The 20,011-nt window shown below is 43.9% G+C and overlaps 1 protein-coding gene across 1 annotated transcript in view; it reads left to right on the forward strand.

The window, feature by feature from the left end:
- Positions 1-20,011, forward strand: part of LOC146798868 (nesprin-2-like) — a 1,144,883-nt gene that overhangs the window by 1,021,059 nt on the left and 103,813 nt on the right. The window contains exon 97 of the mRNA XM_085627789.1: positions 15,578-15,760. Coding sequence (XP_085483915.1) covers positions 15,578-15,760 — 183 coding nt within the window. The remainder of the gene's footprint in view (positions 1-15,577; positions 15,761-20,011) is intronic.

A 20,011-nucleotide genomic window follows, 5' to 3' on the forward strand; every position in this document is an offset into this window, starting at 1 on the left:
CCCCTGCTTTGGACGTGATTCCGCACCTGAACCCGATGCATCCTGAGTTTTCTGGGCCATCCGCAACATTCTAACAGATGGAGGCATTTAGAAATATCATTTTGCTTATTTTTGGCAGTCTTCCAATCATTCTGGCACACCTTTGAACCCCATTGATTCATGGGGCCTCCAGTTGAGTTAATGTTGGCGGAGCTATGCCTGATGCCATTTGCACCTCCTGAACCAGTCTTTGGTATTGCATCGTCTTTGGTGCTGAGTTCCACTCTGTCACCAAATTCCATGCAGGTCCATTCCACATCGATGCCAGCCACGCTGGAGGAGGACTCCGTAGCAATAGTCATGTCCTACTCCGAGTCAAAATGATCTCAACCTCGTCCCAAAAACACCCTTCCACCTCTCCAACATCTTTTCAATAGTGACTCTGACCAAAGACAACCTGCCATTGGAGATGATGAAGAAGGTGATGGGGATGAATTACCCCCACACTATGAAGAATACAAATTTTACATGGATTTACAGGACGGCAGTGGGCTGGGCACTTCCCAGATACTGGGTTGGTTCCACCCCCACCCGCCCCTAGGCCGTCAACAAAGGAGAGAAGGAGTGCTTACTTAGCTGTAATTATATGCCACGCAACAGGGACCTTCAATCATCTGCTATGAAAGTCAAGTCAAACATTCTCACTGAAGCTTTATGGGCTTCTTCTTAAACTCTCCTTCCGTTCAATGAGGCCATGACTGACACTTACTGGCCACCTGGGCCAAGCACACATTCTTGCCCTATGACCCTCTCAGACAGAGAGTCAGAGTGAACTATTACATTTGGGATGCAAATGTTTTCATTGGCTAGCCTAGCCCTGTAGTTGGTCAATGCAGATGTTTATTAGGGCGCTATTCCCATGCTCTTTGGGACATGTAAATTGAGATCTTGCCAGAAAGCCCTAAAGAATTCCGGCTCAAACCATCCAGGATGGCCAGGGTGGTCAGGATGCAGTCGAAAACATCATACAATCAGACTGGGCACTACTGACTGCTTGAGTGGGACAATTGGAACTAGCGAGGTGCTTCGGCATTACACATGGATGAGATCCATGGCTTCTCTGGAGACATAAGGGTGCAACCCTCAGAAATGCCTTTCGACAGTTCTCACCAGTTGGCAAAAAGGTTGATTCTGCCAAGAGAGCCCGTTGATGGCATGTCCTTTGGGTTTTTCTACTGGACAATTTCCTAAGCAGTTTTATTATTTCTGGGCTACTCCAGAGGTTTGGTGTACTGAAGTATCAAGGCCCACTATCCCCACAACAGGCACCCCAGTCCAGGCCATTAGGATCAACAAGCTTCCCAGTACTCTGCCCTTACAGCAACAGCCTCTAAACCGCTTAGGTTTGCCCTTAGTAGCACAAGACCAACCCGTGAAAGGCAGGATCAGACATTACCTCCAAGGTGGAACAATATAACATCCAGTAGATGGGTCATTCAGATCATCAAACAGGTGTATGCTCTGTCATTCTTGTCCGACCCACTTCATCTTTTGCCCACATCAGAGTGCCTTTCAGAGGCTTTGGCCCAAGGAGCCATAGAGAGGGTTCCGGCCCTGGAAACAGGACTGCCTGTTGTGCCAGTTCTTTGTGCCGAAGACAGACAGGGGCCTTTGTCCATGATTTAGATCTCCTGGCTCTGAACGCCTTCCTGTGGAAGGACAAATTCAAGATGCTCATATTCGCCCAGGTTATGCCTGAATGACTGGACGGTGGCTTTCGACCTGCTGGACGTTTACTTTCACATACCCGTCCTGCGGTCCCACAGATGCTACTTGCAGTTAAAGGCAGGCCAGGAGCATTTTTAATTTGCCTTGCTCACCTTTGACCTCACCAGTGCCCCTGGGATGTTCACGAAAGTGATGGTGGTGGCGGCTTCAAACTTTAGAGGTGTGAATTCCAGTTTTTCCCTACCTCGACTACTGTTTGTTGGAGTCGGAATTGCCACTGTCAGTAGTAGACCACCTCCAGATGACCTCCTGACATCATTTGGGTTCACTGTCAATGTGCCAAAGTGATACCTGACTCCTTTCTTCGAACCATTTTGGACATTGTGCTGTTTTGGACCTTCCCTCTTTTAAAACGAGTCGAGGCCATTTGGGCTTTGATCTCAATATTTCTGCTTCGGTGTTGGGTCTCAATGAGAGTGGCTCAGAGGCCTCTAAGCCTGTTGGCCTCCTGTATCATGCTCACAAGCTATTCCAGGTGGCATATGTCGTCTCTGCAGTGGAACATGAAGTCTCAGTGGGTTCAGCACCAGGGAAGCCTGTTCCATTCAATCCAGGTTTTAGAGGAGACTGAAAAAGATCTGCAGTGGTGGCTGCTTGACTGAAATTGGGTCGGCGACAGACTCCTTTCCCTGCCCAACACATAGATGATGGTGGTGACACCTCCAATGCTGCTGGGCTGGAGAGGTCACCCATGAGACGTTGAGATCACAGGGCTCTGGTATCGGGCAGATACCTGCCTCTACATTGCCTGTTGGAGTTGCTGGCCATTCGCCTGGCACTGAAAGCCTTCCTACCGCCCATCAAAAGGAGGCTGCTCAATTTCTAATGAACAACGCCACCAGCAGGTGGTACCACAACAAGCATGGTTGTGTGGGGTTCTAGTTCCTGTGCCAAGAGGCCCTTCATCTCCCGACCTGGCTGGAGCGTTGGGGCATTTCCCTGGTTGTTAACCACATGGTATGATTTTTCAATGCTACGGTGGATAAATTAAGCTGGTGATAATTAGCCGATTACAAATGGTGGTTGCATACCAAGGTGGCACAGGGCAGCTCCCAACAATTGGGAATACCATTGCTCCTCAAGAAGGAGGAAGGGCTTCGTTCCATCCTCCATTTTGGGGTGTTGAATACATTTCTCCACACAGATAAATTTGAGATGTTGCGCCTTGCACAAGTTCTTCTGGCTTTGGAAATAGGAGACTGAATGGTGTCCCTCGACTTGCAGGGCTCACAGTTTCATGTGCAGATTCTGCAGTCACACAGACAGTACCTTCACTTTCTGGTAGGCTCCACTCCTAGTCCTTTAATTTTAATTGGCATTGGTGCCTTGTATCTTTCCAATGTGATGGCGGTGTTTGTGGCACATCTTCTCAGGACAGCGACTTCAGTATTCATGTACCTTGACAATTGGTTGCTGAACGTAGCCTTATCACAGTTGGTGTCAGACCATCTGAATGCCACAGTGTTGCTTCTGTTTAAACCAGGGATTTCCAACAGTCTACCCTAATCTCCCCTGTAGCCCTTACAATGCACTCTGTTCATGTTGTGTCCTATTGGACACAACATCTATCAGAGCCTTCCTGCTTCCCTAAAGGATTTCGGATATGGTTCTGATGTTCCAGGAGAGGACTCTCTGCTCCCATCCCCGACAGTCCTTTGCCTGCTGGGCCTTCCGGCTTCTTGGACCATTCAGTTCACTCACTCTCGGGGTCACATGCATGCCCTTCATTGGTTCCTTTGCCTTCAATGGTTTCAGCATAGATGCACTCTGGCAGACACTGACAAGAACATGTGGGAAACGGCAACAGATATTCAATAGTGGTCTTGGAAGAGAATTTAAATTTAATTGGATGATCTGAAACTTAAAAGCATTTGGTCTGCGGAGGATGGAGATCAACATGCTCGAATTACGTGTGATGCACATGGCGCTGAAGGCTTTCTGGCCTCCGTTTGAGGTCGCTCTGTCCAGATACTTCAGGACAGTATGACAGCGATGTGGTTTGTCACCAAGAAAGGCAGCATGGACTCTCACTGTCTGTGCCAGAAAATGCTGAGGCGGTTGGCTTGGGCTTCACAGAATCTGGCTGGTTGCTAACCATTTGGCATGCTCCCTAAATGTGAGGACTGGTGACCTTAGTTGGCGTCATCTTGCTGACCACGGGTGGTATTTCCACAGTTCTTCTTTGCACACTGAGACACCTCTTCCCTCTCACACAAAAGTGCATTATCTCTTGTTCTGTGCCTTCCAGTATCACCTTCCCTGGTGGGATGCATTCCACTAGACCCGGGGCTTTCCAGTGTACTAAGCATTCCTTCTCATCCCTCTAATTCCACAGGTGCTGTGGAAGCTGCACCAGGATCAACCAAAATTGATTCAGTAACAATCTTCCTGGTGGACACTCTACCTGTAGATTCCTCACCAATCCCGCCTGCCTCACAGTTCTGATGAGTTGGACTAGGTACCTCGTAATAAGGTTCCAAGTTAGATTGGCACATTACATTACATTGGGTCAGTCACACTCATATGTGTCTGCGTCCTGGGGTTGTGGAAAATATGAATGACAAGCTGTCATCTGTCATGTCCCAGGTGGCACTGGGTGTACTGAATGCCAAGACAGCCAAATGCCTCCTACTGGTGTAGAAGAGCTTTACATCTTTTCGGGACCCAATATGGAACCTGCGGATATTCAAAAGGTGATAAATCTTCAGGTAGATTGCGTGTCCATCAGGAAGATTGCTACAAAAGGGAAATATGTGTTCTTCAAACCTCAGGTTGAATATGAAATTGGTTTTAGCAATCCTCTTTTCATGTGTTTATGACAAGAAAATAGTATGAGCGGATAATGTATACTTTCCCTGCCATCCATCTGCATTTCTCTCTCCCTTGCATTGTCCATTTTTTGCTGTTCTTGCTTATGTGTTAACTAAAGTCTGGCAAATGCAGTGAGAAGTGTATTAAAACTTTTTCTAAAGCAAGTGACAGTGGCATCTTACATAGAACCTCATGCAATGAAGTTGCTTGATTGAATGCAAAGCTCATAAAATTAGACATTCTTTAATTCTCAGATATTTGACGCTTGTATCGTCTGATTTTAAGGCCCTATGTTGTGCAAATTTGAGCACAAAAATCCAGTTTCCTACTGCTTACTGATGCAATCACGAGATTTATTGTGCACAAGTGTGTGGTAAAAGGAAAGCACGCAGTATCGAGAAAAATGTTGCAACATTGAAGCCTAGGGCTAAATCATTTGGGGTGTACAAATATTCCAAGTATGTATTGCCACATTATTCACCATTGCCACTGGCCTTGCTTTCTACCTGAAGTTTGAGCCATGCCTGCTTTCTGGTGAACCGGAGTTTGACAACAAGAATTTGTGGACTCCCTCTTAAAATGGGAGAAGCAAAACTATAAGGCTCAAATGACAGTGAGCTGTTATTCATGCCCATTTTAACCCCAAAGCGTTCTCTGGTAAAGTGCCACAAACAAAGTGATTCATTATAAAAACGAATTAACTCCTGAAATAAATAATCAGTTTTACTGCACTCTAGTTAATAATTAGTGCAACAAAACAGGCAGTGCTTAATTTATACGGGTAGTAGAGGTGGTGAGCACCGAGATTTATTTTTGATCATCAGACTTTGACTCCAAGAAGTTAAGCAATGGCAGAACAGGGAGATAAAAAGAGGAAGTGAAAGATAAATCAAACAATAACTTGTAGTGTTGTGTGATCATGTGCAGTAGGACCCTTGTGGTCCTCGGTGGACTCCTTATGAAATTACGTAATCAGTTGGGGTGTGTCTGGGTGTGGTCAAGGTTTATGACGCACTGCATTCAGTTCAAGGTTGCATGTGGAAGAATAAAGACGTGTTACAGATCTCAGTGTGTGGCGTGATCATTTATGTGCTCCAGAGCTGGTATGGATGAGACAACTGGTGACGGGTAGGGTATATGCGCTCCGAAGAAATAAGACTGCTCTCCCTGAGGGTTTGCCATGGTCTAGTAAACTGCTAGTGATTGCCACGTGTGCCTCAAGAAGCAATCTACGGTTGGTATATGTGGAGTCGGAGCTCTGCTCTAGCTCTTCCAAGGCCCTCAAAGAAAGTGAAGGCCTACAGAGGAACACAGTCAAAAGCCAGAAGATTACCGGTAAGGCTATAAGAAGAGATACTGCACCGCTGCGTAACACAAAGCAAGCCAGGCGCAAAGAGACACTAAAGGCAGCGACAACCGAGTATAATGCACAAAGTTGAGAGCGGTGATAAACATGTGAGAGAGACAAAACTGTTACTCACCATTAAGAAAGAAGGTGGCACCATATGACACCAGCATGGGTGCGATGACCCAGACTTAAGCACATGGCTGATGCTTACAGAAGGTCCAAGCGGGCAGCGACCATCGTGGGGGCAGGATATACTCTCAGCGTCAGTAAGTCCCAACACAAGTTATGATGCTGCTGTGTTTCTGAAACCTCTGACACCATTCGACACCCCTAAAAAGCAGAATATTGTCACCAGATGGACTTCATGGATTTGAAATGTTCTATGATTTGTTCGATGCTCTAGAAGAAGTAGATGATCAACTATTTAAAGAACCTTGCAGGTGATGAAGTGATAAAGAAAATTTCACAAGCTGCTGAAGTATTGTACCATTAAATTAAAGAAACGGAGGTCAATTTCAATCTGATGCAAAATATCAACTATGACAGGTACATTTTCAACCAGGCAAGACATCAAGCTGGTGAAACAATGGATGAATTTGTCGAAAAACATGATGCCTCATCAAGCACTGCAAGTTCAGTAAATTCAATGACGAAGAAGCAATGTGTCACAGAGTTATCAACGGTTGCCTCTCCGATTCGTTCAGACGATGCATGCTGAGAGAGTCACTCAGTCTTGAAAAGGTACTCATGGGGATTCAATAGCTGAGGATCATGCAGATTGACAGGCTGCTGATATGGAATGTGAAATCAGCCAACATGATGTGACCATGCTGTGATCCTTTTCAGGCAAGGCCAGCTATTGCTCCAGAAACATTTGTGACTTTACCACAGTGAGTGCCCTATTAAGAGAGTTGACGAAGAAGAATGTTCATTTCCAGTGGTCATCCGAATATAACCGAAGTTTCAAGAAAATCAAACACGCAATTGAAAATGCAATTGAAATGGCATATTTTTATCCAAAGCTACATACTGACATCATAGTAGATGCAAGCCCGGTGAGGTTGGATACAATTCTTGCTCAATACAATGCATATCCAAAACCTCAGAGACACATTGTGGCCTATGTTAGCAGAAGTCTGTCTTAGACTGAACGTGCCTATTCTCTGCCAGAGAAAGAGAGCCTGGCTGTAGTGTTGGCTTGTGAACATTCTAATGTGTTTCTATACGGAAAGCATTTCAAGCTTGTCACTGAATCCCAGGCGTTGCTCACCATTTTCGGAAATCTGAAAGCCAAGATGCCCCATTGTATCGAGAGGTCAGGATTGCGAATGCAAGAGTATGATTACACCATATTCACAGTGCAACATCTAAAGTGACTGAAGAGTATATCAATGTCATAGTGAGGTCTAGTACCCCTGCAGCTTTATCCATTGAGAAAATTATTGCTGCTACCAACACAGACAGAGACATGCTCACACTGAAGAATATCATTACAACGCAATCATTGAGTAGACATACTCAGCCTCTCACCGATATTTGTAGGAAGGTGACTGTCTATATAGTGTACTAAAACAAAGTACAATGTGCAGAGAGTCTAGTGGGTTTCCTAGTTGGTTTACAGAGGCTAAAGTAGATAATACTAGCACTCTCTTTTGTGGTAGTGTGGGCGAGCACTATGGCTTATCGGAGGATAGTGCTAAGCATTTACTGTACTTACAGAGGCAATAAATGAGACACACACTTGAAGAATGAATCCAAGACCAAATTAGAAAATAACACTTCTTTATATATATATTTCACAACCAAGTACTTTGTTCAAAGGTAAGTACTGTTTTCAGTAGCAATATTCACAGGTAAGTAAAACGTTCAAACCTGTGCGCTTTTTCACACAGAGCAATCCTATGGGAGGAAAAGTCAAAAATGCATAAAGGTAGGTATAGTCGGTTTCAGGGGTTCACCATCTCGGTTCGGAGCCGTAGTGGGCCAAGGTCCAAAGTACTACCAACAGTTCTTTGGAACAGCCTGGGTTCTCCCGGGAGCAGGGTGCTGGTGAAGCGGGTAACTGGCATACTACAGAGAAGGGGGGCCACCTGGAAACAGGCTGCACAGGGGGACTTGCAGGCAAGTACGAGAGCTCCCAAACAGGGGCTTAGGTAGTAAGGGGTCTTGGAGCAAGGGGGCACAGCCAGTTTGTCAGGACCAGGACCGGGTGGTTCGGGGTCAGGGTGGTTTGGTTGGCTGGGCTGGGTGTGCAAAGGTGCACCTCACTGTCAGGGACAAACAGCTGCCAGGGGAAAAATCAAGGCAGCTGGGCCACTCACGAAGTAGGTCTCAGTGATGCTGACATCCCTCGATGGCTACTTCGTCCTGGTGCATTGAGAATCCAGACTGGGCTTTCAGTGTTGGTGTTTGGTGCAGGGTGTTTGGTACCTCGAGGGTTGGTGCTGCATGACTTTGGTTGGTCCTGGTGTATTCACACTCGGTGGGGGGACTTATCTGACCTTTCAGAGCACAAGTGCCTTCTCCTGGTCGTCTGTGGCATCGGTCGGGCAGGGGAGCTGCAAGGCAGTAGAACGAACTCTGCTTGTCAGGGCCTGCAGATTGCAGGGGAGGAGCGCCTCTACTCCAAGGAAGACGGTAGGTGATTTTCAAAGTGCTGGCAGGCTACCCAAGGCTTGTCTTTCTTCTCTTGATCCGTCGAATCTGTGTTCTTGGGTTCAGGGGTGCTACCTAAATACTCAATTTAGGGGCATTAAAGGGAGTGACAGGTAGTAGGCAATGGGCTGCCTACTTTTAGGTTATCTACACCCTCTTTATGACCACTTCCTGTAGGAGGTGAGCATAACCCTGACCCTAAAAGGTTAATTCCATCTAAAACAAGATGGAGAAATTAGAAAAGCGGGGTCCACATCAACTGTCCCACCCTAGGGATGGTGCTGGCTGAATGTGTGCTCACTTCCTAATCTTACTAATTTTCCCAACTGTCTTGCCACCAAAAAGCGGGGTCAAGACAGGGGGGTGGGCATCTACACTATCTGGAGAGACCTGGGTCGCATAACAAAGGCGGCAGGGCCTTTGAAGCTTCCCACCGTGGAATGCACATCCTGCATGGAGGAGGTGTTAACACCTCTGCCTAGAGCAGACTTTGTTCCTGGCCTCCGAGAGCGAAGGCTCTCACCTCAGGAGGTCGGACAGCTGTCTATGGTGACTGGCTAGCTGGTCGAGACCGGTCAGTCAACACACTAGTAGTCTGTAGGTTTTTGGGGGGCACCTCTAAGGTGCTCTCTGGGTGCATTTATTAATAAATCCAGCACTGGCATCAGTGTGGGTATATCAAGAAAAGGTTTTTGGTACCAAACACCTTAGGGTACAGTGAAGCCATCATGTAGCTGAGGAACTCGTAATCATGAGTGTACAGCCCATGTACTCGTCATGGCTTCCCTGTGCACTCATGATATCCAAAGGTAACTTAGATATCACTGGGAATCGTCCATTCATGCAGATATGCCCACACATGGGTATAGTGCACCCTGCCTTTGTGCTCTTAGGCCTATTGTAGTGGTGTCTTACCTACACCACATGCAGTGTTTTGCTGGCATGACACACAGAGGTGTGTGCCATGTCTACTCTTCGTTTTTCTCTGCACCAGGCTGCAATGGCAGTTTGCATGAGCTTGGTGTGGGATCCCTTAGGGTGGCACAATTTGTGCTGCAGCCCTTAGCTCTTTAGTCTAAGGCCCTAGGTACCAGGGGGACTACTTACCAGGGACTTACAAGGATCCTAAAGGGGATGCCAATTGTTGAACGATCTGACAGTTCAGGGAAAGAACACTGGTTCTGGGACCTGGTTAGTAGAAACCCAGTACACTTTCAGTCAGAGTTGCACCAGATACCAGGCAAAACGTGGGGGGGGGGTAACCATGTCAAAAAGGGGCACTTTCCTACAATGTCAAATATTAAAAATATGTGCAGGAAGAACTTTCTGTCACTCAAGAAGGTATTGTACTAAAAGGTTCGAGGATTGTCATACCTGAGAGCTTGATCAAGTCACTGAACTGGCCCATGAAAGACATTGTGGCATTATAGCCACCGAGAGAGCCCTCACAGACAGAGGGCCTGATTTAGATCTTGGCGGACGGGTTACCCCATCACAATGGTGATGGATATCCCGTCCGCTGAAAAATCTCAATAAATCCTATGGTATTTAAATTTCGGTGGCCAGGATATCTGTCACAATTGTGGTGGAGTAACCCATCCGCCAAAATCTAAATCAGGCCTGCCAGATCTAAATCAGGAACTGAAAGCATGTCAACTGTGTAACTGTTTATCACATAAAACAACACGGCATCCGCTAAACATGTCTGACCACTTAAAGAGTAGGAGAAAATTGCAGTTGATTTCTTTGGACCCTTAAACAATGGCCATCATCTCAGGGTAGTCGTTGATGAGTTCTCATGTTTACTCTTAGTGGAAGATTTTTCATTGACCACCCATGACAAAGTAATGGAGAGGCTGGATTTTCGCTGAGTGAGGTGTTCCACCCTTCAATAACAAAGAGGTTAAGGACTTTCTTAGTTGCTTGAACTTCAAACATCAAAACAGCACAACTCTGGCCACAGGCAAATGGCGATGTAGAATGCCTTAATGGGCACCCTTTAGAAAGTGGTTCAGCATGCTGCACTAGAACGATTCGATTTAAAGTCAGCCCTATGTCCAGCTTTTCATGCTATCGGCTAACTATCCACGTTGCTGTTTGGGAGAGCCATTTGGACCATGTTATTGGAATGGACCATGAAACGAGTAATAGACACTGATGAGATTCGTGTCACAAACACTTCGTGGAAAAGCAAGATGAAGGCCTAGACAGATAAGCGCAGATGTGCTTTGGACATGATTATGAAGAAGGAGACCGGGTCCTAGTCAAACAAAAATGAAAATGCAAGACAGATGCTCAACCCATTGAGAGTCATGACAAGTAAAGGACATATGGTGACCGCTGAACTTCCTGGAAAGTTAATTACGAGAAACTTGTAACATTTCAAGCATCTACCTTGATGTTCATCGGCTTCAGACCTTATGAATGAGACAAGTCCATCTGAGTGCCTGAGTCAAGCATCTGAGTCTACTTCTACGATGCCAGATGGCAGTGCCACTTCACCGCGTACGACTTGATTGGGAAAATTGGTGCGAGCACCTCAACGACTCATTGAGGAACTCTAATGTATATGTGGTGTCTCTACTTTTTATTTAACAAAGGGGGAGATGTAGTGTCATATGATCATGTGAAGTAGGACCTTTGCGGTCCTCGGCAGACTCCTTACGAGATTACGTAATTAGTTGGGGGTTGTCTGGGTGTGGGTTATAATGTTTATGACGCAATGCATTCAGCTAACAGTTGCATGCTGAAGAATAAAGACGTGTGCCTAAGGGCATGTGTGTGTGCCACTTGGCACTTAGAAAAATACATTTTGTAGCATTTTTCTAAAGAATTGCAAATTAGCACAAACCTGAAGTTGGTGGTAATTTGCGATTCCTTAATGCTAAGTCGCAATCTCAGATTGCTTCTTGCATTGCATTTAAAGAATCTTAAATTGTGATTCCCTAAATGCATTTGCAAACTAGTTAATTTTGCGATTACCTATTTTGCGAATATATTGGGCTTGATGCATCCCAATCTGGCTAAATACCGGTCGCAAAGGGGCCGATTCTGCGACTCGCCCCGTTTGCGAACGGTATTTTGCTTGATGCATGTGCCCCAGAATTACATAAATTATGCTTGTGCAATTTTGCAATGGCACTTCCAGATTATGTAGATGCAACAGTGCCGTTTTGCACCGATGTTTAAAACCCCTTCAACAAGTTTGCCTCGTTCATGCAGGCCACATGTTATTACGAAAATGCACTGACAACAGTGCAGTTTTTTAATTAAAAAAATGGTGTTGCAAAAACTGAATTTGATACAGTAGCTGTAATATGTTCCACAAGATATGGAGGATGCTTGTGCTAATAAAAATCTAATTAAAAAAAAACTAAATCAATTCAGGACACGTGTTGAGAGTGTGCAGGGTTTTCCATCACAATGCAGTTTACATTGCAAATAGCTACTCTAGAAAAATTACAGATTGATTGTTATGTATTCCTATAAAATTAATTAGGAAAAACCAATCATTGTGGGTGGTTTGAGTTGCCCATAATACACAATGTTTTTCATATCTCACACTTCATAATTTGCTGGCACTCTTATAGTGTTTTCTCTCATGCTTCTAAGAAGATGGTGTTCCTGAATTGGAAGTATCCCTTTTGTCACAATGCCAGTTAATTAGTGTCCTCGAGGTGTTTCCCTTGCTTTTCTTTAATTTACAACGTTTCAGTTCTCTAGTCATCTTCTGAAACAATGTATCTGTTTTGTGTGTACTGAAGTTATTCTCATTGAGTTGTCTTTAATTCTTTGTGAATTAATTTCTTCATACTTACCATGCATTGTACACTATAGGGATACATAGGCCGTCCATCCCTGCAGAATCTTACTGTACCAGCCTGTAAATCATCACTAGGTTTTCTTTCACAAATATCACAAATCTTCCTCAAACACAAATGGAGGCCTATAGTCTAATCCATTAGAGACTATATATCACCTAAAGGGCCCATAATTATGTCTAGGAGAGCACCCTCATGGTGAAAGAACTAGTATGTTTGAAAGAATATGATGGTTTAAATGCTGAACTAATTGTTGGTAACAAAATTACACCCAGATCCAAGTCAATTTCACCTACACTTACTAAAAAGACTAAATTGCAATGTTCCACATTTCATGTTCAGGGCTGTTATCTTGCCACTCCCCATTCTGTGCTTCCCTTCTGCCACTGCATCCCTGAAAGCTTCATAAAATCACAAACCATACTGCTTTTTGCCTACCCAAATCGACCACTAACTGTCAAGATCCTTAGCCCAACAAACACAGTTCCATCCACTACCCTTCTGTGGACCTAAGTGGTGCGTACTCTACTGGGCCAGATTGAGCAAATATGCCCTGGGGCTGAAACACACCCTGTGGGTCAACAGAGGCCTTTCTAACAGTGCATGTGCACAGGGACTGTAGCTGCCTATTCTTAAAATCTGTTCTTTTGGGCACCACTTAATTGAGCACCTCAGGTGATTCGAGATTAAACTGAGGGTGCGTCATGAGTCCATTCCTTTTTGATTTGCTTATGTGGAACCTTAAAAAATGTTATGGTCATGTTGTTATCTTTAGTTGTATATCTGTCTTCTCCCTTTTGTGTGTTGTCATTTTCTCATTGCATGTTCATGGTTTCCTCCCACCCCATTGCACCCCTGCTTTACTTCTAACATAATCCACTCTCTATCTGCCATGCATGATCCCATTTATTGGCCTTTAAAGTGCAGACTCCCTCTCTTTGAGACCTGTTTCACTCTTGAACTATTTCTTCAGCTCTGTATGCATGCAACTATTTTGGTATTGTGTAGTGTCACCCATGGGTTTAAAGTCTAAACAAACACAAGCTGTGAACCAATCATTACTCAGTGCTGAATCAAATCTCCTTCATATGGTCCACAGTGTTACGGCGTGGCCTGTGATTTATTTTCACATTAGCCCTAAATCGAAGGTCTAGGCCACTGGGTAATGGACAGCAAGGATTCTGATGCTTTTCAGGTGTCACATTCTGCTGGACTTGGGGTGTACCCATGGTATTCACCTCTACATCGGTGAAGGGTTTCTACTGTTTCCTCCACAGGCTGTGTGGTGGCTGATGGTTGAAGGTAGCTGATTGTAGGCAAAGTCACAGACCTTGCTACCTGCAACCTTAGAATAATGTCTCCTCGCCCATTCTGTAAACTGAGACAGAACATTAATACTAGTAATCCTTCACATTTTTGTGAGTTTGTATTTTGTGAGTGTCCATCTCTGTGGTGTACACAAAGACCACATGCAGTCTGAAAGGTCTCCTGTGCAAGGATACTTTGCATTCAGCACACAAGGGTGGGTTCCTAGACATAATAAATCAGTATTGTTTATGTTTCTGAGGGGTCCCACAGACACCACACTGTCATTCATGTCTGGCTGCTGTCTGTAGTCTACATCCAGACCAGAGCTCACCCATAAAACTATAGACAAACTTGAATCATTTGTAAACCTGAGTAGATCTTCCTGGAGATAGTTTACTTATGAGCTCACACCTTCCTTTCACCAAAGATTTCCTAGGAACTTGGACAAGGGGTAGCCTTACCATGATATACTTCATAATATTCATAGCATTCAGTCTGGCATATTTCTTTCCTTTGAGCAAGGACTTCAAGCAAAGCTGTAGTAATGAAACGTAGTAATGAAACTGTGATCCACAGTTTTCCGAGGACAACCGAAAAGGCACAATCCTTTCTCTAGAGGAGAACATTGTCCACAGTAGGCCCTGTTTTTTCGAATTGCAGTACCTTATCTCATAAGTGTACAAAAACATTTAGTCCCCAAGAAGGTGCTAAGACTGTTTAATATATGTTTATCTTAATTTCTGTTCCTTTATATCCTGCCTAGACTCTCTTCAACACTTCTAATTCATCCCACTTGAAACACGCCATCCCAAACGTGGACTGGGCCTGCTGTCTGCTATTCTCATTCATTTCTTAGGAAAGGTTAGATTCTGGAAAATATTGACTTCCCTTCTGACTGTTCTTCTCTTCCTTACTTTCTCCACTTCATCTAGAACGCTGCTCTTCTCACTACATTGATAATTGCAGGAGAAATTCACCAACATTATTTATAAAAGGCTGCAAAAGCATATATTGAGCTAAAGGTGCACTGTCACAACCTATCTTCTCAGATATTTTAGACAGAACAAATAGCAATTAAAATAATTCAGTTAAAAAAATGCTCCAGGATAGGAGCTTGGGCGTGATAGCTGATAAACATGAAGGCATACCTTGGATTGCGATAAAGTGAGCAGCCAGCTTGCCACCCAGTCTTAACCAATATTAGAAATGCAGAAGATAGTACGCTATTTAGTTTGACAAGATCAAACCTTAAAATCAAATAAAATGCAATTAATCCACAATAGTTAATTTGGAAGCCGTTCTGTGGAATACCACGTGCAAAATGTATGCTTTATTAGAAAACAACTTGGTTTCTGTATGTTCAATGAATTAAGTCAAATGCACAAACCATTTTATTCAGATTGTGCATTATTCTTTCACCTTTTGGAATTTTCTGTAAAGTCAACCACCACTTGCATTATACCCCCTCATGCATAACACACTCAAATTTCAATATTTTTCTTTTATACGATTTTCTTCCATCTGTCTTGCTTGAACCCCTTTGATAGTATTAGCTTATGTTCTACAGTCACAGGATGTATACTGTTTATCACACAGCAAAATAACTGAGGCCCCTTTCATGAAAATATATGCAAATTTCCTGTATGCTCATTGTTAACTGTTTTCTTTCACGACAAGTAATTTGTTAATCATAATGTAGAAATTCATTTTGTGTTTTTCTAAATAAAATACTGCCAAGGATTAAATTTGTGGGCCTAAATATTTTGCTTTTCTAATTTTTATTTCAGTGCATAGTGTTCTTTTTTAAAATTTGGGGATGTTTAGTATGACTGGCAGATCAAGTCTAAATAATGATTTCACCTTTCAGAATGTGTTACTTGAGATTGAACAGAAGGTATCTTCATTACTGGAGGATGGCAGTGACTGGCAGCGAGAAGATAGTGGAGGGACACAGAAGGAAACTGAAGCATTGTCTGTAAAACTTAAAACTTTGAAGATCAGTTTGGAGAAGTTTCAAATAATGCTGCAGAACAAACCGAGTGATGACCAGGTATGGGTTGCTTTCTTTTACTATAAGATGCTTTACATAGAAAACATGTAATGTAGTTTGTTTGTTTTTCCAATTACACAGCATACTCATGTTTAGAATATTTGCATTTTATTCTGATTCTCAAGAAATTAGTGTGCATTAGTGATTAAATATTTATGTATGGCCTTTTTTACCGAGAGGTTTTCCTACCTTTATATATGTATAATTGTCCAGCTCCTTTCTGAGATTCTTCTCCCACAAATGGGTAGCCACTGGGAAACTGACCCTCAAGGCTTACTGAGCAATTTTCAAGGCGAAAGTCTTTTTGTCATTTGCACTTAGGTCTTTCTGCTTTCTTGCTTGTATGAATCTTAGCCAAGTATGAAAGAGAGCTATAAGTAGTTTGATTGGTCATTTGATTATATAAAGTTAATCTAAGTATGTGATGGGAAAGATGCCAGTGAGCCTAAGGTGACATTCCTCCGGTTCCATTTTTCTCAACAGTTCTTCAATTGTTTCTGGGTCTAGTTGACCTGGCATACTGGTGGCCCTCACGGGGCAGCACCTGCGGCACATAGATACACTACTGTGGTGTTGCAGACACTCCATCTACATCACACCAACCCTTAGGCTGAGGAAGGGATCAGGACGCAAACTGTTAGCATACTGTTTTCCTTTCTCAGTGTCTATTCAGACACATTCAGCTTATGCTACTGGGATTATAACGTCTTATTTACAATGCTGCTTTTGCACAGAATGTTAGCCCTTTAGCAATGAGATTCTGTATCTGTATTTGAAAGGCTGCCTCTGCCCTCTCACCTACTGGGCTATTTAACCTGTGATTGCCTAAGAGAAAAGTGGGAGAAATTCAGGAACTACATTTTATTTTGCATTTCACAAGGCTGCGAAGTGGTGCTATGAAATATGGGACCATCAGCCATTTATGGCTTTCCAGCCAACAGCAAGTTTCATTGCGGGGTGTGTAGCTCTGCTTTTCACATTCACAACCCCAGCAGACAAAGGGTTGTTGGCTAAAAGGCCAGAAATGGCCAAAGGTGTAATATATGACATAGAGCCACATTCATTCCAAAAACTGCATTTTTTCAAACGTAAAGCCAAAGTAAACTCTGCTCATGTAGTAAAACCATAGTAAACTCTGCTCATCTACTTTGTGATGGTTCACGCTTTCATTTGCATCATGCATTGACAATGGGAATCGTTCTTCTTTTTAATTAGTGGAACGTTTTATGTTGAGCTTTACAAAATAATAAATGTAAAACATGGACAGCAGCAGCATGACCTTCCCTAACACAAAATACAAGTAACAGGTAGTTGCAGCAGAACAAACAACAGACTAATCCCAAACGGGTGCAGGGCACATACAACAGATGTAGATTATACAGTAAAGGAGTGAGGGGGGCTAATTATAGACTGTTGTAAACAGACATAAGCATACAAAATGCATGACATTCTTGAAAGAAACCGCAAAAACTCTTATGGAATTATGTACCTGTGTAGAAAGATGAACCCTTGTCTACTAGTATTGTATGCTTCATCAGTGGGTTCCATATCTGGCACAATGAAGCATTTGCCACTGTTCTCTGATTGTAAAGTCTCCTAGTTATTAGTTCCTTAATATGGGTATGCCTCTCATAGGAACATTTTTGTTCTCCTTTTGATAACCTGTCAGACGTATAATAAAAGCGTGTGGGGGGAGCTAAAAAACAATTAGCTCACTATCATAAAATAAAAAACAGGAAGGTCAAGCATCGTCCCCAGCTCCTCTTTTCTGTGAAGATATTTTGACACTCGGATATTGTCCTTTTGGGATCAGGCACCTTCCTCAGGACTACAGCTATTTATATCAAATATTGTGAAATAGCCCCCGATTCATAGGGCATGTTAATGAAGTGCACTCAATCTAAACTTTCATTTTCACAAGACTTTAATAAAAACCCTCTTTGTTCATGTAAAAGGTAAACCATGGGCAGAACCACTGCACATGACCCTTCTTCAGAGGACAAGTACAACTAGGGAGGGAAAAGGGAAAACCTTCCTAATCGTAGGACAGCCACTGATGGAAGGGGTATTTGAGCCTCAGTCCCTTGATGAAATAATCCCACTGGCCTTTTGGATATTTGGGTGTCGACGTGAAGCATTGGGAGGGAGTAAACATCAGAAATACACTTCAGTTTCAGTGAAAGAGCGGAGTTGAGGCAAATTTAAATAAATATGGTTCAACCTTTTTTAACCATCACTCGCAAGGTTAAGCCCCTTTTTCGCACTGGCTTCCGAGTATAACTCACTTTAGGTGACGGATCTTTGCCACCGTTTTTGAGTCGGGCTAGTTTATCATAATAATTAAAGTCACAATTACAGTTCTGAGTTCAGTCAATGATGAGAAATTGAGTTAGCTTTAAAAGCTTTATTTCTCATTAAGAGATTAGGAAAATTATTTTTATTCTTTCATTTAGATTAGTTGAAAAATTCAAGTACGTTTACGGAAATCTCATTAAAAATTTATGTTTAAAGCAAATCAAATAAAGAATCAAGTGCAAAGGATGAATACCCTATTCTAAAGAACAGGACCAGAATGTGTGTTAGCAGAACCCATGAAGAGTTCTAGTTCAAAGAAAAAGATTGAGATAAAAAGAGCATAAAGCTCAACATTAAATCAAAGTAGCAGAACCTATGCTGGACTGCTTCAATATGTGGCACAGTGGTGCATTTAGGGGTACAACATGGAAAAAGCATTACTAGTGAGCCGCAATAATGGTTCCGAACTGTCCAAATATTTGATGATGGGCACCCGGGCCCTCAGCTCTTGCCCATTTATGATCCGACAGGTAGCTACGATCTGGGAGCAGGTGGTCACCCAGGTTATCTGTTGGGCACCATACACAACCTCACTCCCCCTACAATGCTTGCAGGGTTTCTGTCAAATTCAGGCGGTTATGAACAACTGTAAATGGCACGAAGGAGGGTGCTCGACAGCTGGTGATCTGTTCGCTAACTCGACCTTCCTAATGTATGAGTAAGCGATGGAATGGTAGCAAATACCTGAAGGACACTTCCTACAGTACACCAAGATCACTCATACAGTCAAGTGAATGTGGCCCTCCTTCCCTGATGAACTGGAAGAGTCACGCACACTAGCCCTCCTGCTTAACCTAGGGTCAATTAGAGGCCTAATCTCTCGCATATATAAGGTCCTTAACCCGTTGACCGCGGCGCGAATTCCGTGTCGGTGCTGGTGAAATAATGAGTGGGCGGGGTTCGGACGGCCCCTGGCCGTCCTCTGCACACGCCCACTGTGACGTCGGGCGGCCGGGTGCCGGCCGACGCATGCAAGGGGTTAAAGAAGACCGCGTCATTGAGATGTCACATATAAAAGACAGGTGGACTGCCTACCTGACAGTCCCACTTATGGAAGTGGACTGGAAATGGGTGTTTGCACAGGTCCAGGAGGCGGCTAGTAATGCTAGGTTTAAATGTACCCAGTTCCACTACTTAGATCATACGTACTTGACCCCTCAGAGACTAGCTCGCTTCAACTCTGCACGCCCTTGCCACTGCCCCAGGTGCGGCTTAGACCCTGCCACTTTCCTGCACATGACTTAGACTTGCATCAGGTTACAAAGGTACTGGCATCAAGTTATTCAGATACTCTGTGCCACCACAGCAGTCCGGATAGAGCATGCAGTTAAACACTGCCTTCTGGGGGTACTCCAAACACCAAAAAAGGGAACACGCACTAGACTCAAATTTGCCCTCCTAGGTCTAGTTTTGGCAGAAGGGCGCATTGCAATACACTGGACTCAAACACTCCCTCCAAAATTTGCTACGTAGCTGTCAGATATGCGAGAGCAGGGCCAGCTACTCCATGTGGTCGGAGGAGCGTTGCCTCACTGCTTTCTCACGCTGTGAGATGCAGAAACATAAAATTATATTATAAATTGGTAAGTTAACTTTTATTTTATTTTAAATTAAACCTCCCCCGCGCCCCTATCCCCGCGTGACCCCATGCCCCCCCACCCACGATTCATTCTGGCCGCCACTGTTCAAGAGTGGGGGGTGGCAGAAGAAAGTCACCTAAAAATTGTACGCATGGATGAACATGCTGAACGCAATTTGGAGTACTGGGGGCACATGCTGGAAGGGTTGCAAGAGCCGACCCCACAACTGGAGTCCGAATTGACTACTACACAGAGAACACAGCCAAACACCTCTTTGCCACATACAGAGACACTGACCATGTCATGAATGATGTAA

Source organism: Triturus cristatus, chromosome 9 (assembly GCF_964204655.1).
Source record: "Triturus cristatus chromosome 9, aTriCri1.1, whole genome shotgun sequence".
Classification (NCBI taxonomy): domain Eukaryota; kingdom Metazoa; phylum Chordata; class Amphibia; order Caudata; family Salamandridae; genus Triturus; species Triturus cristatus.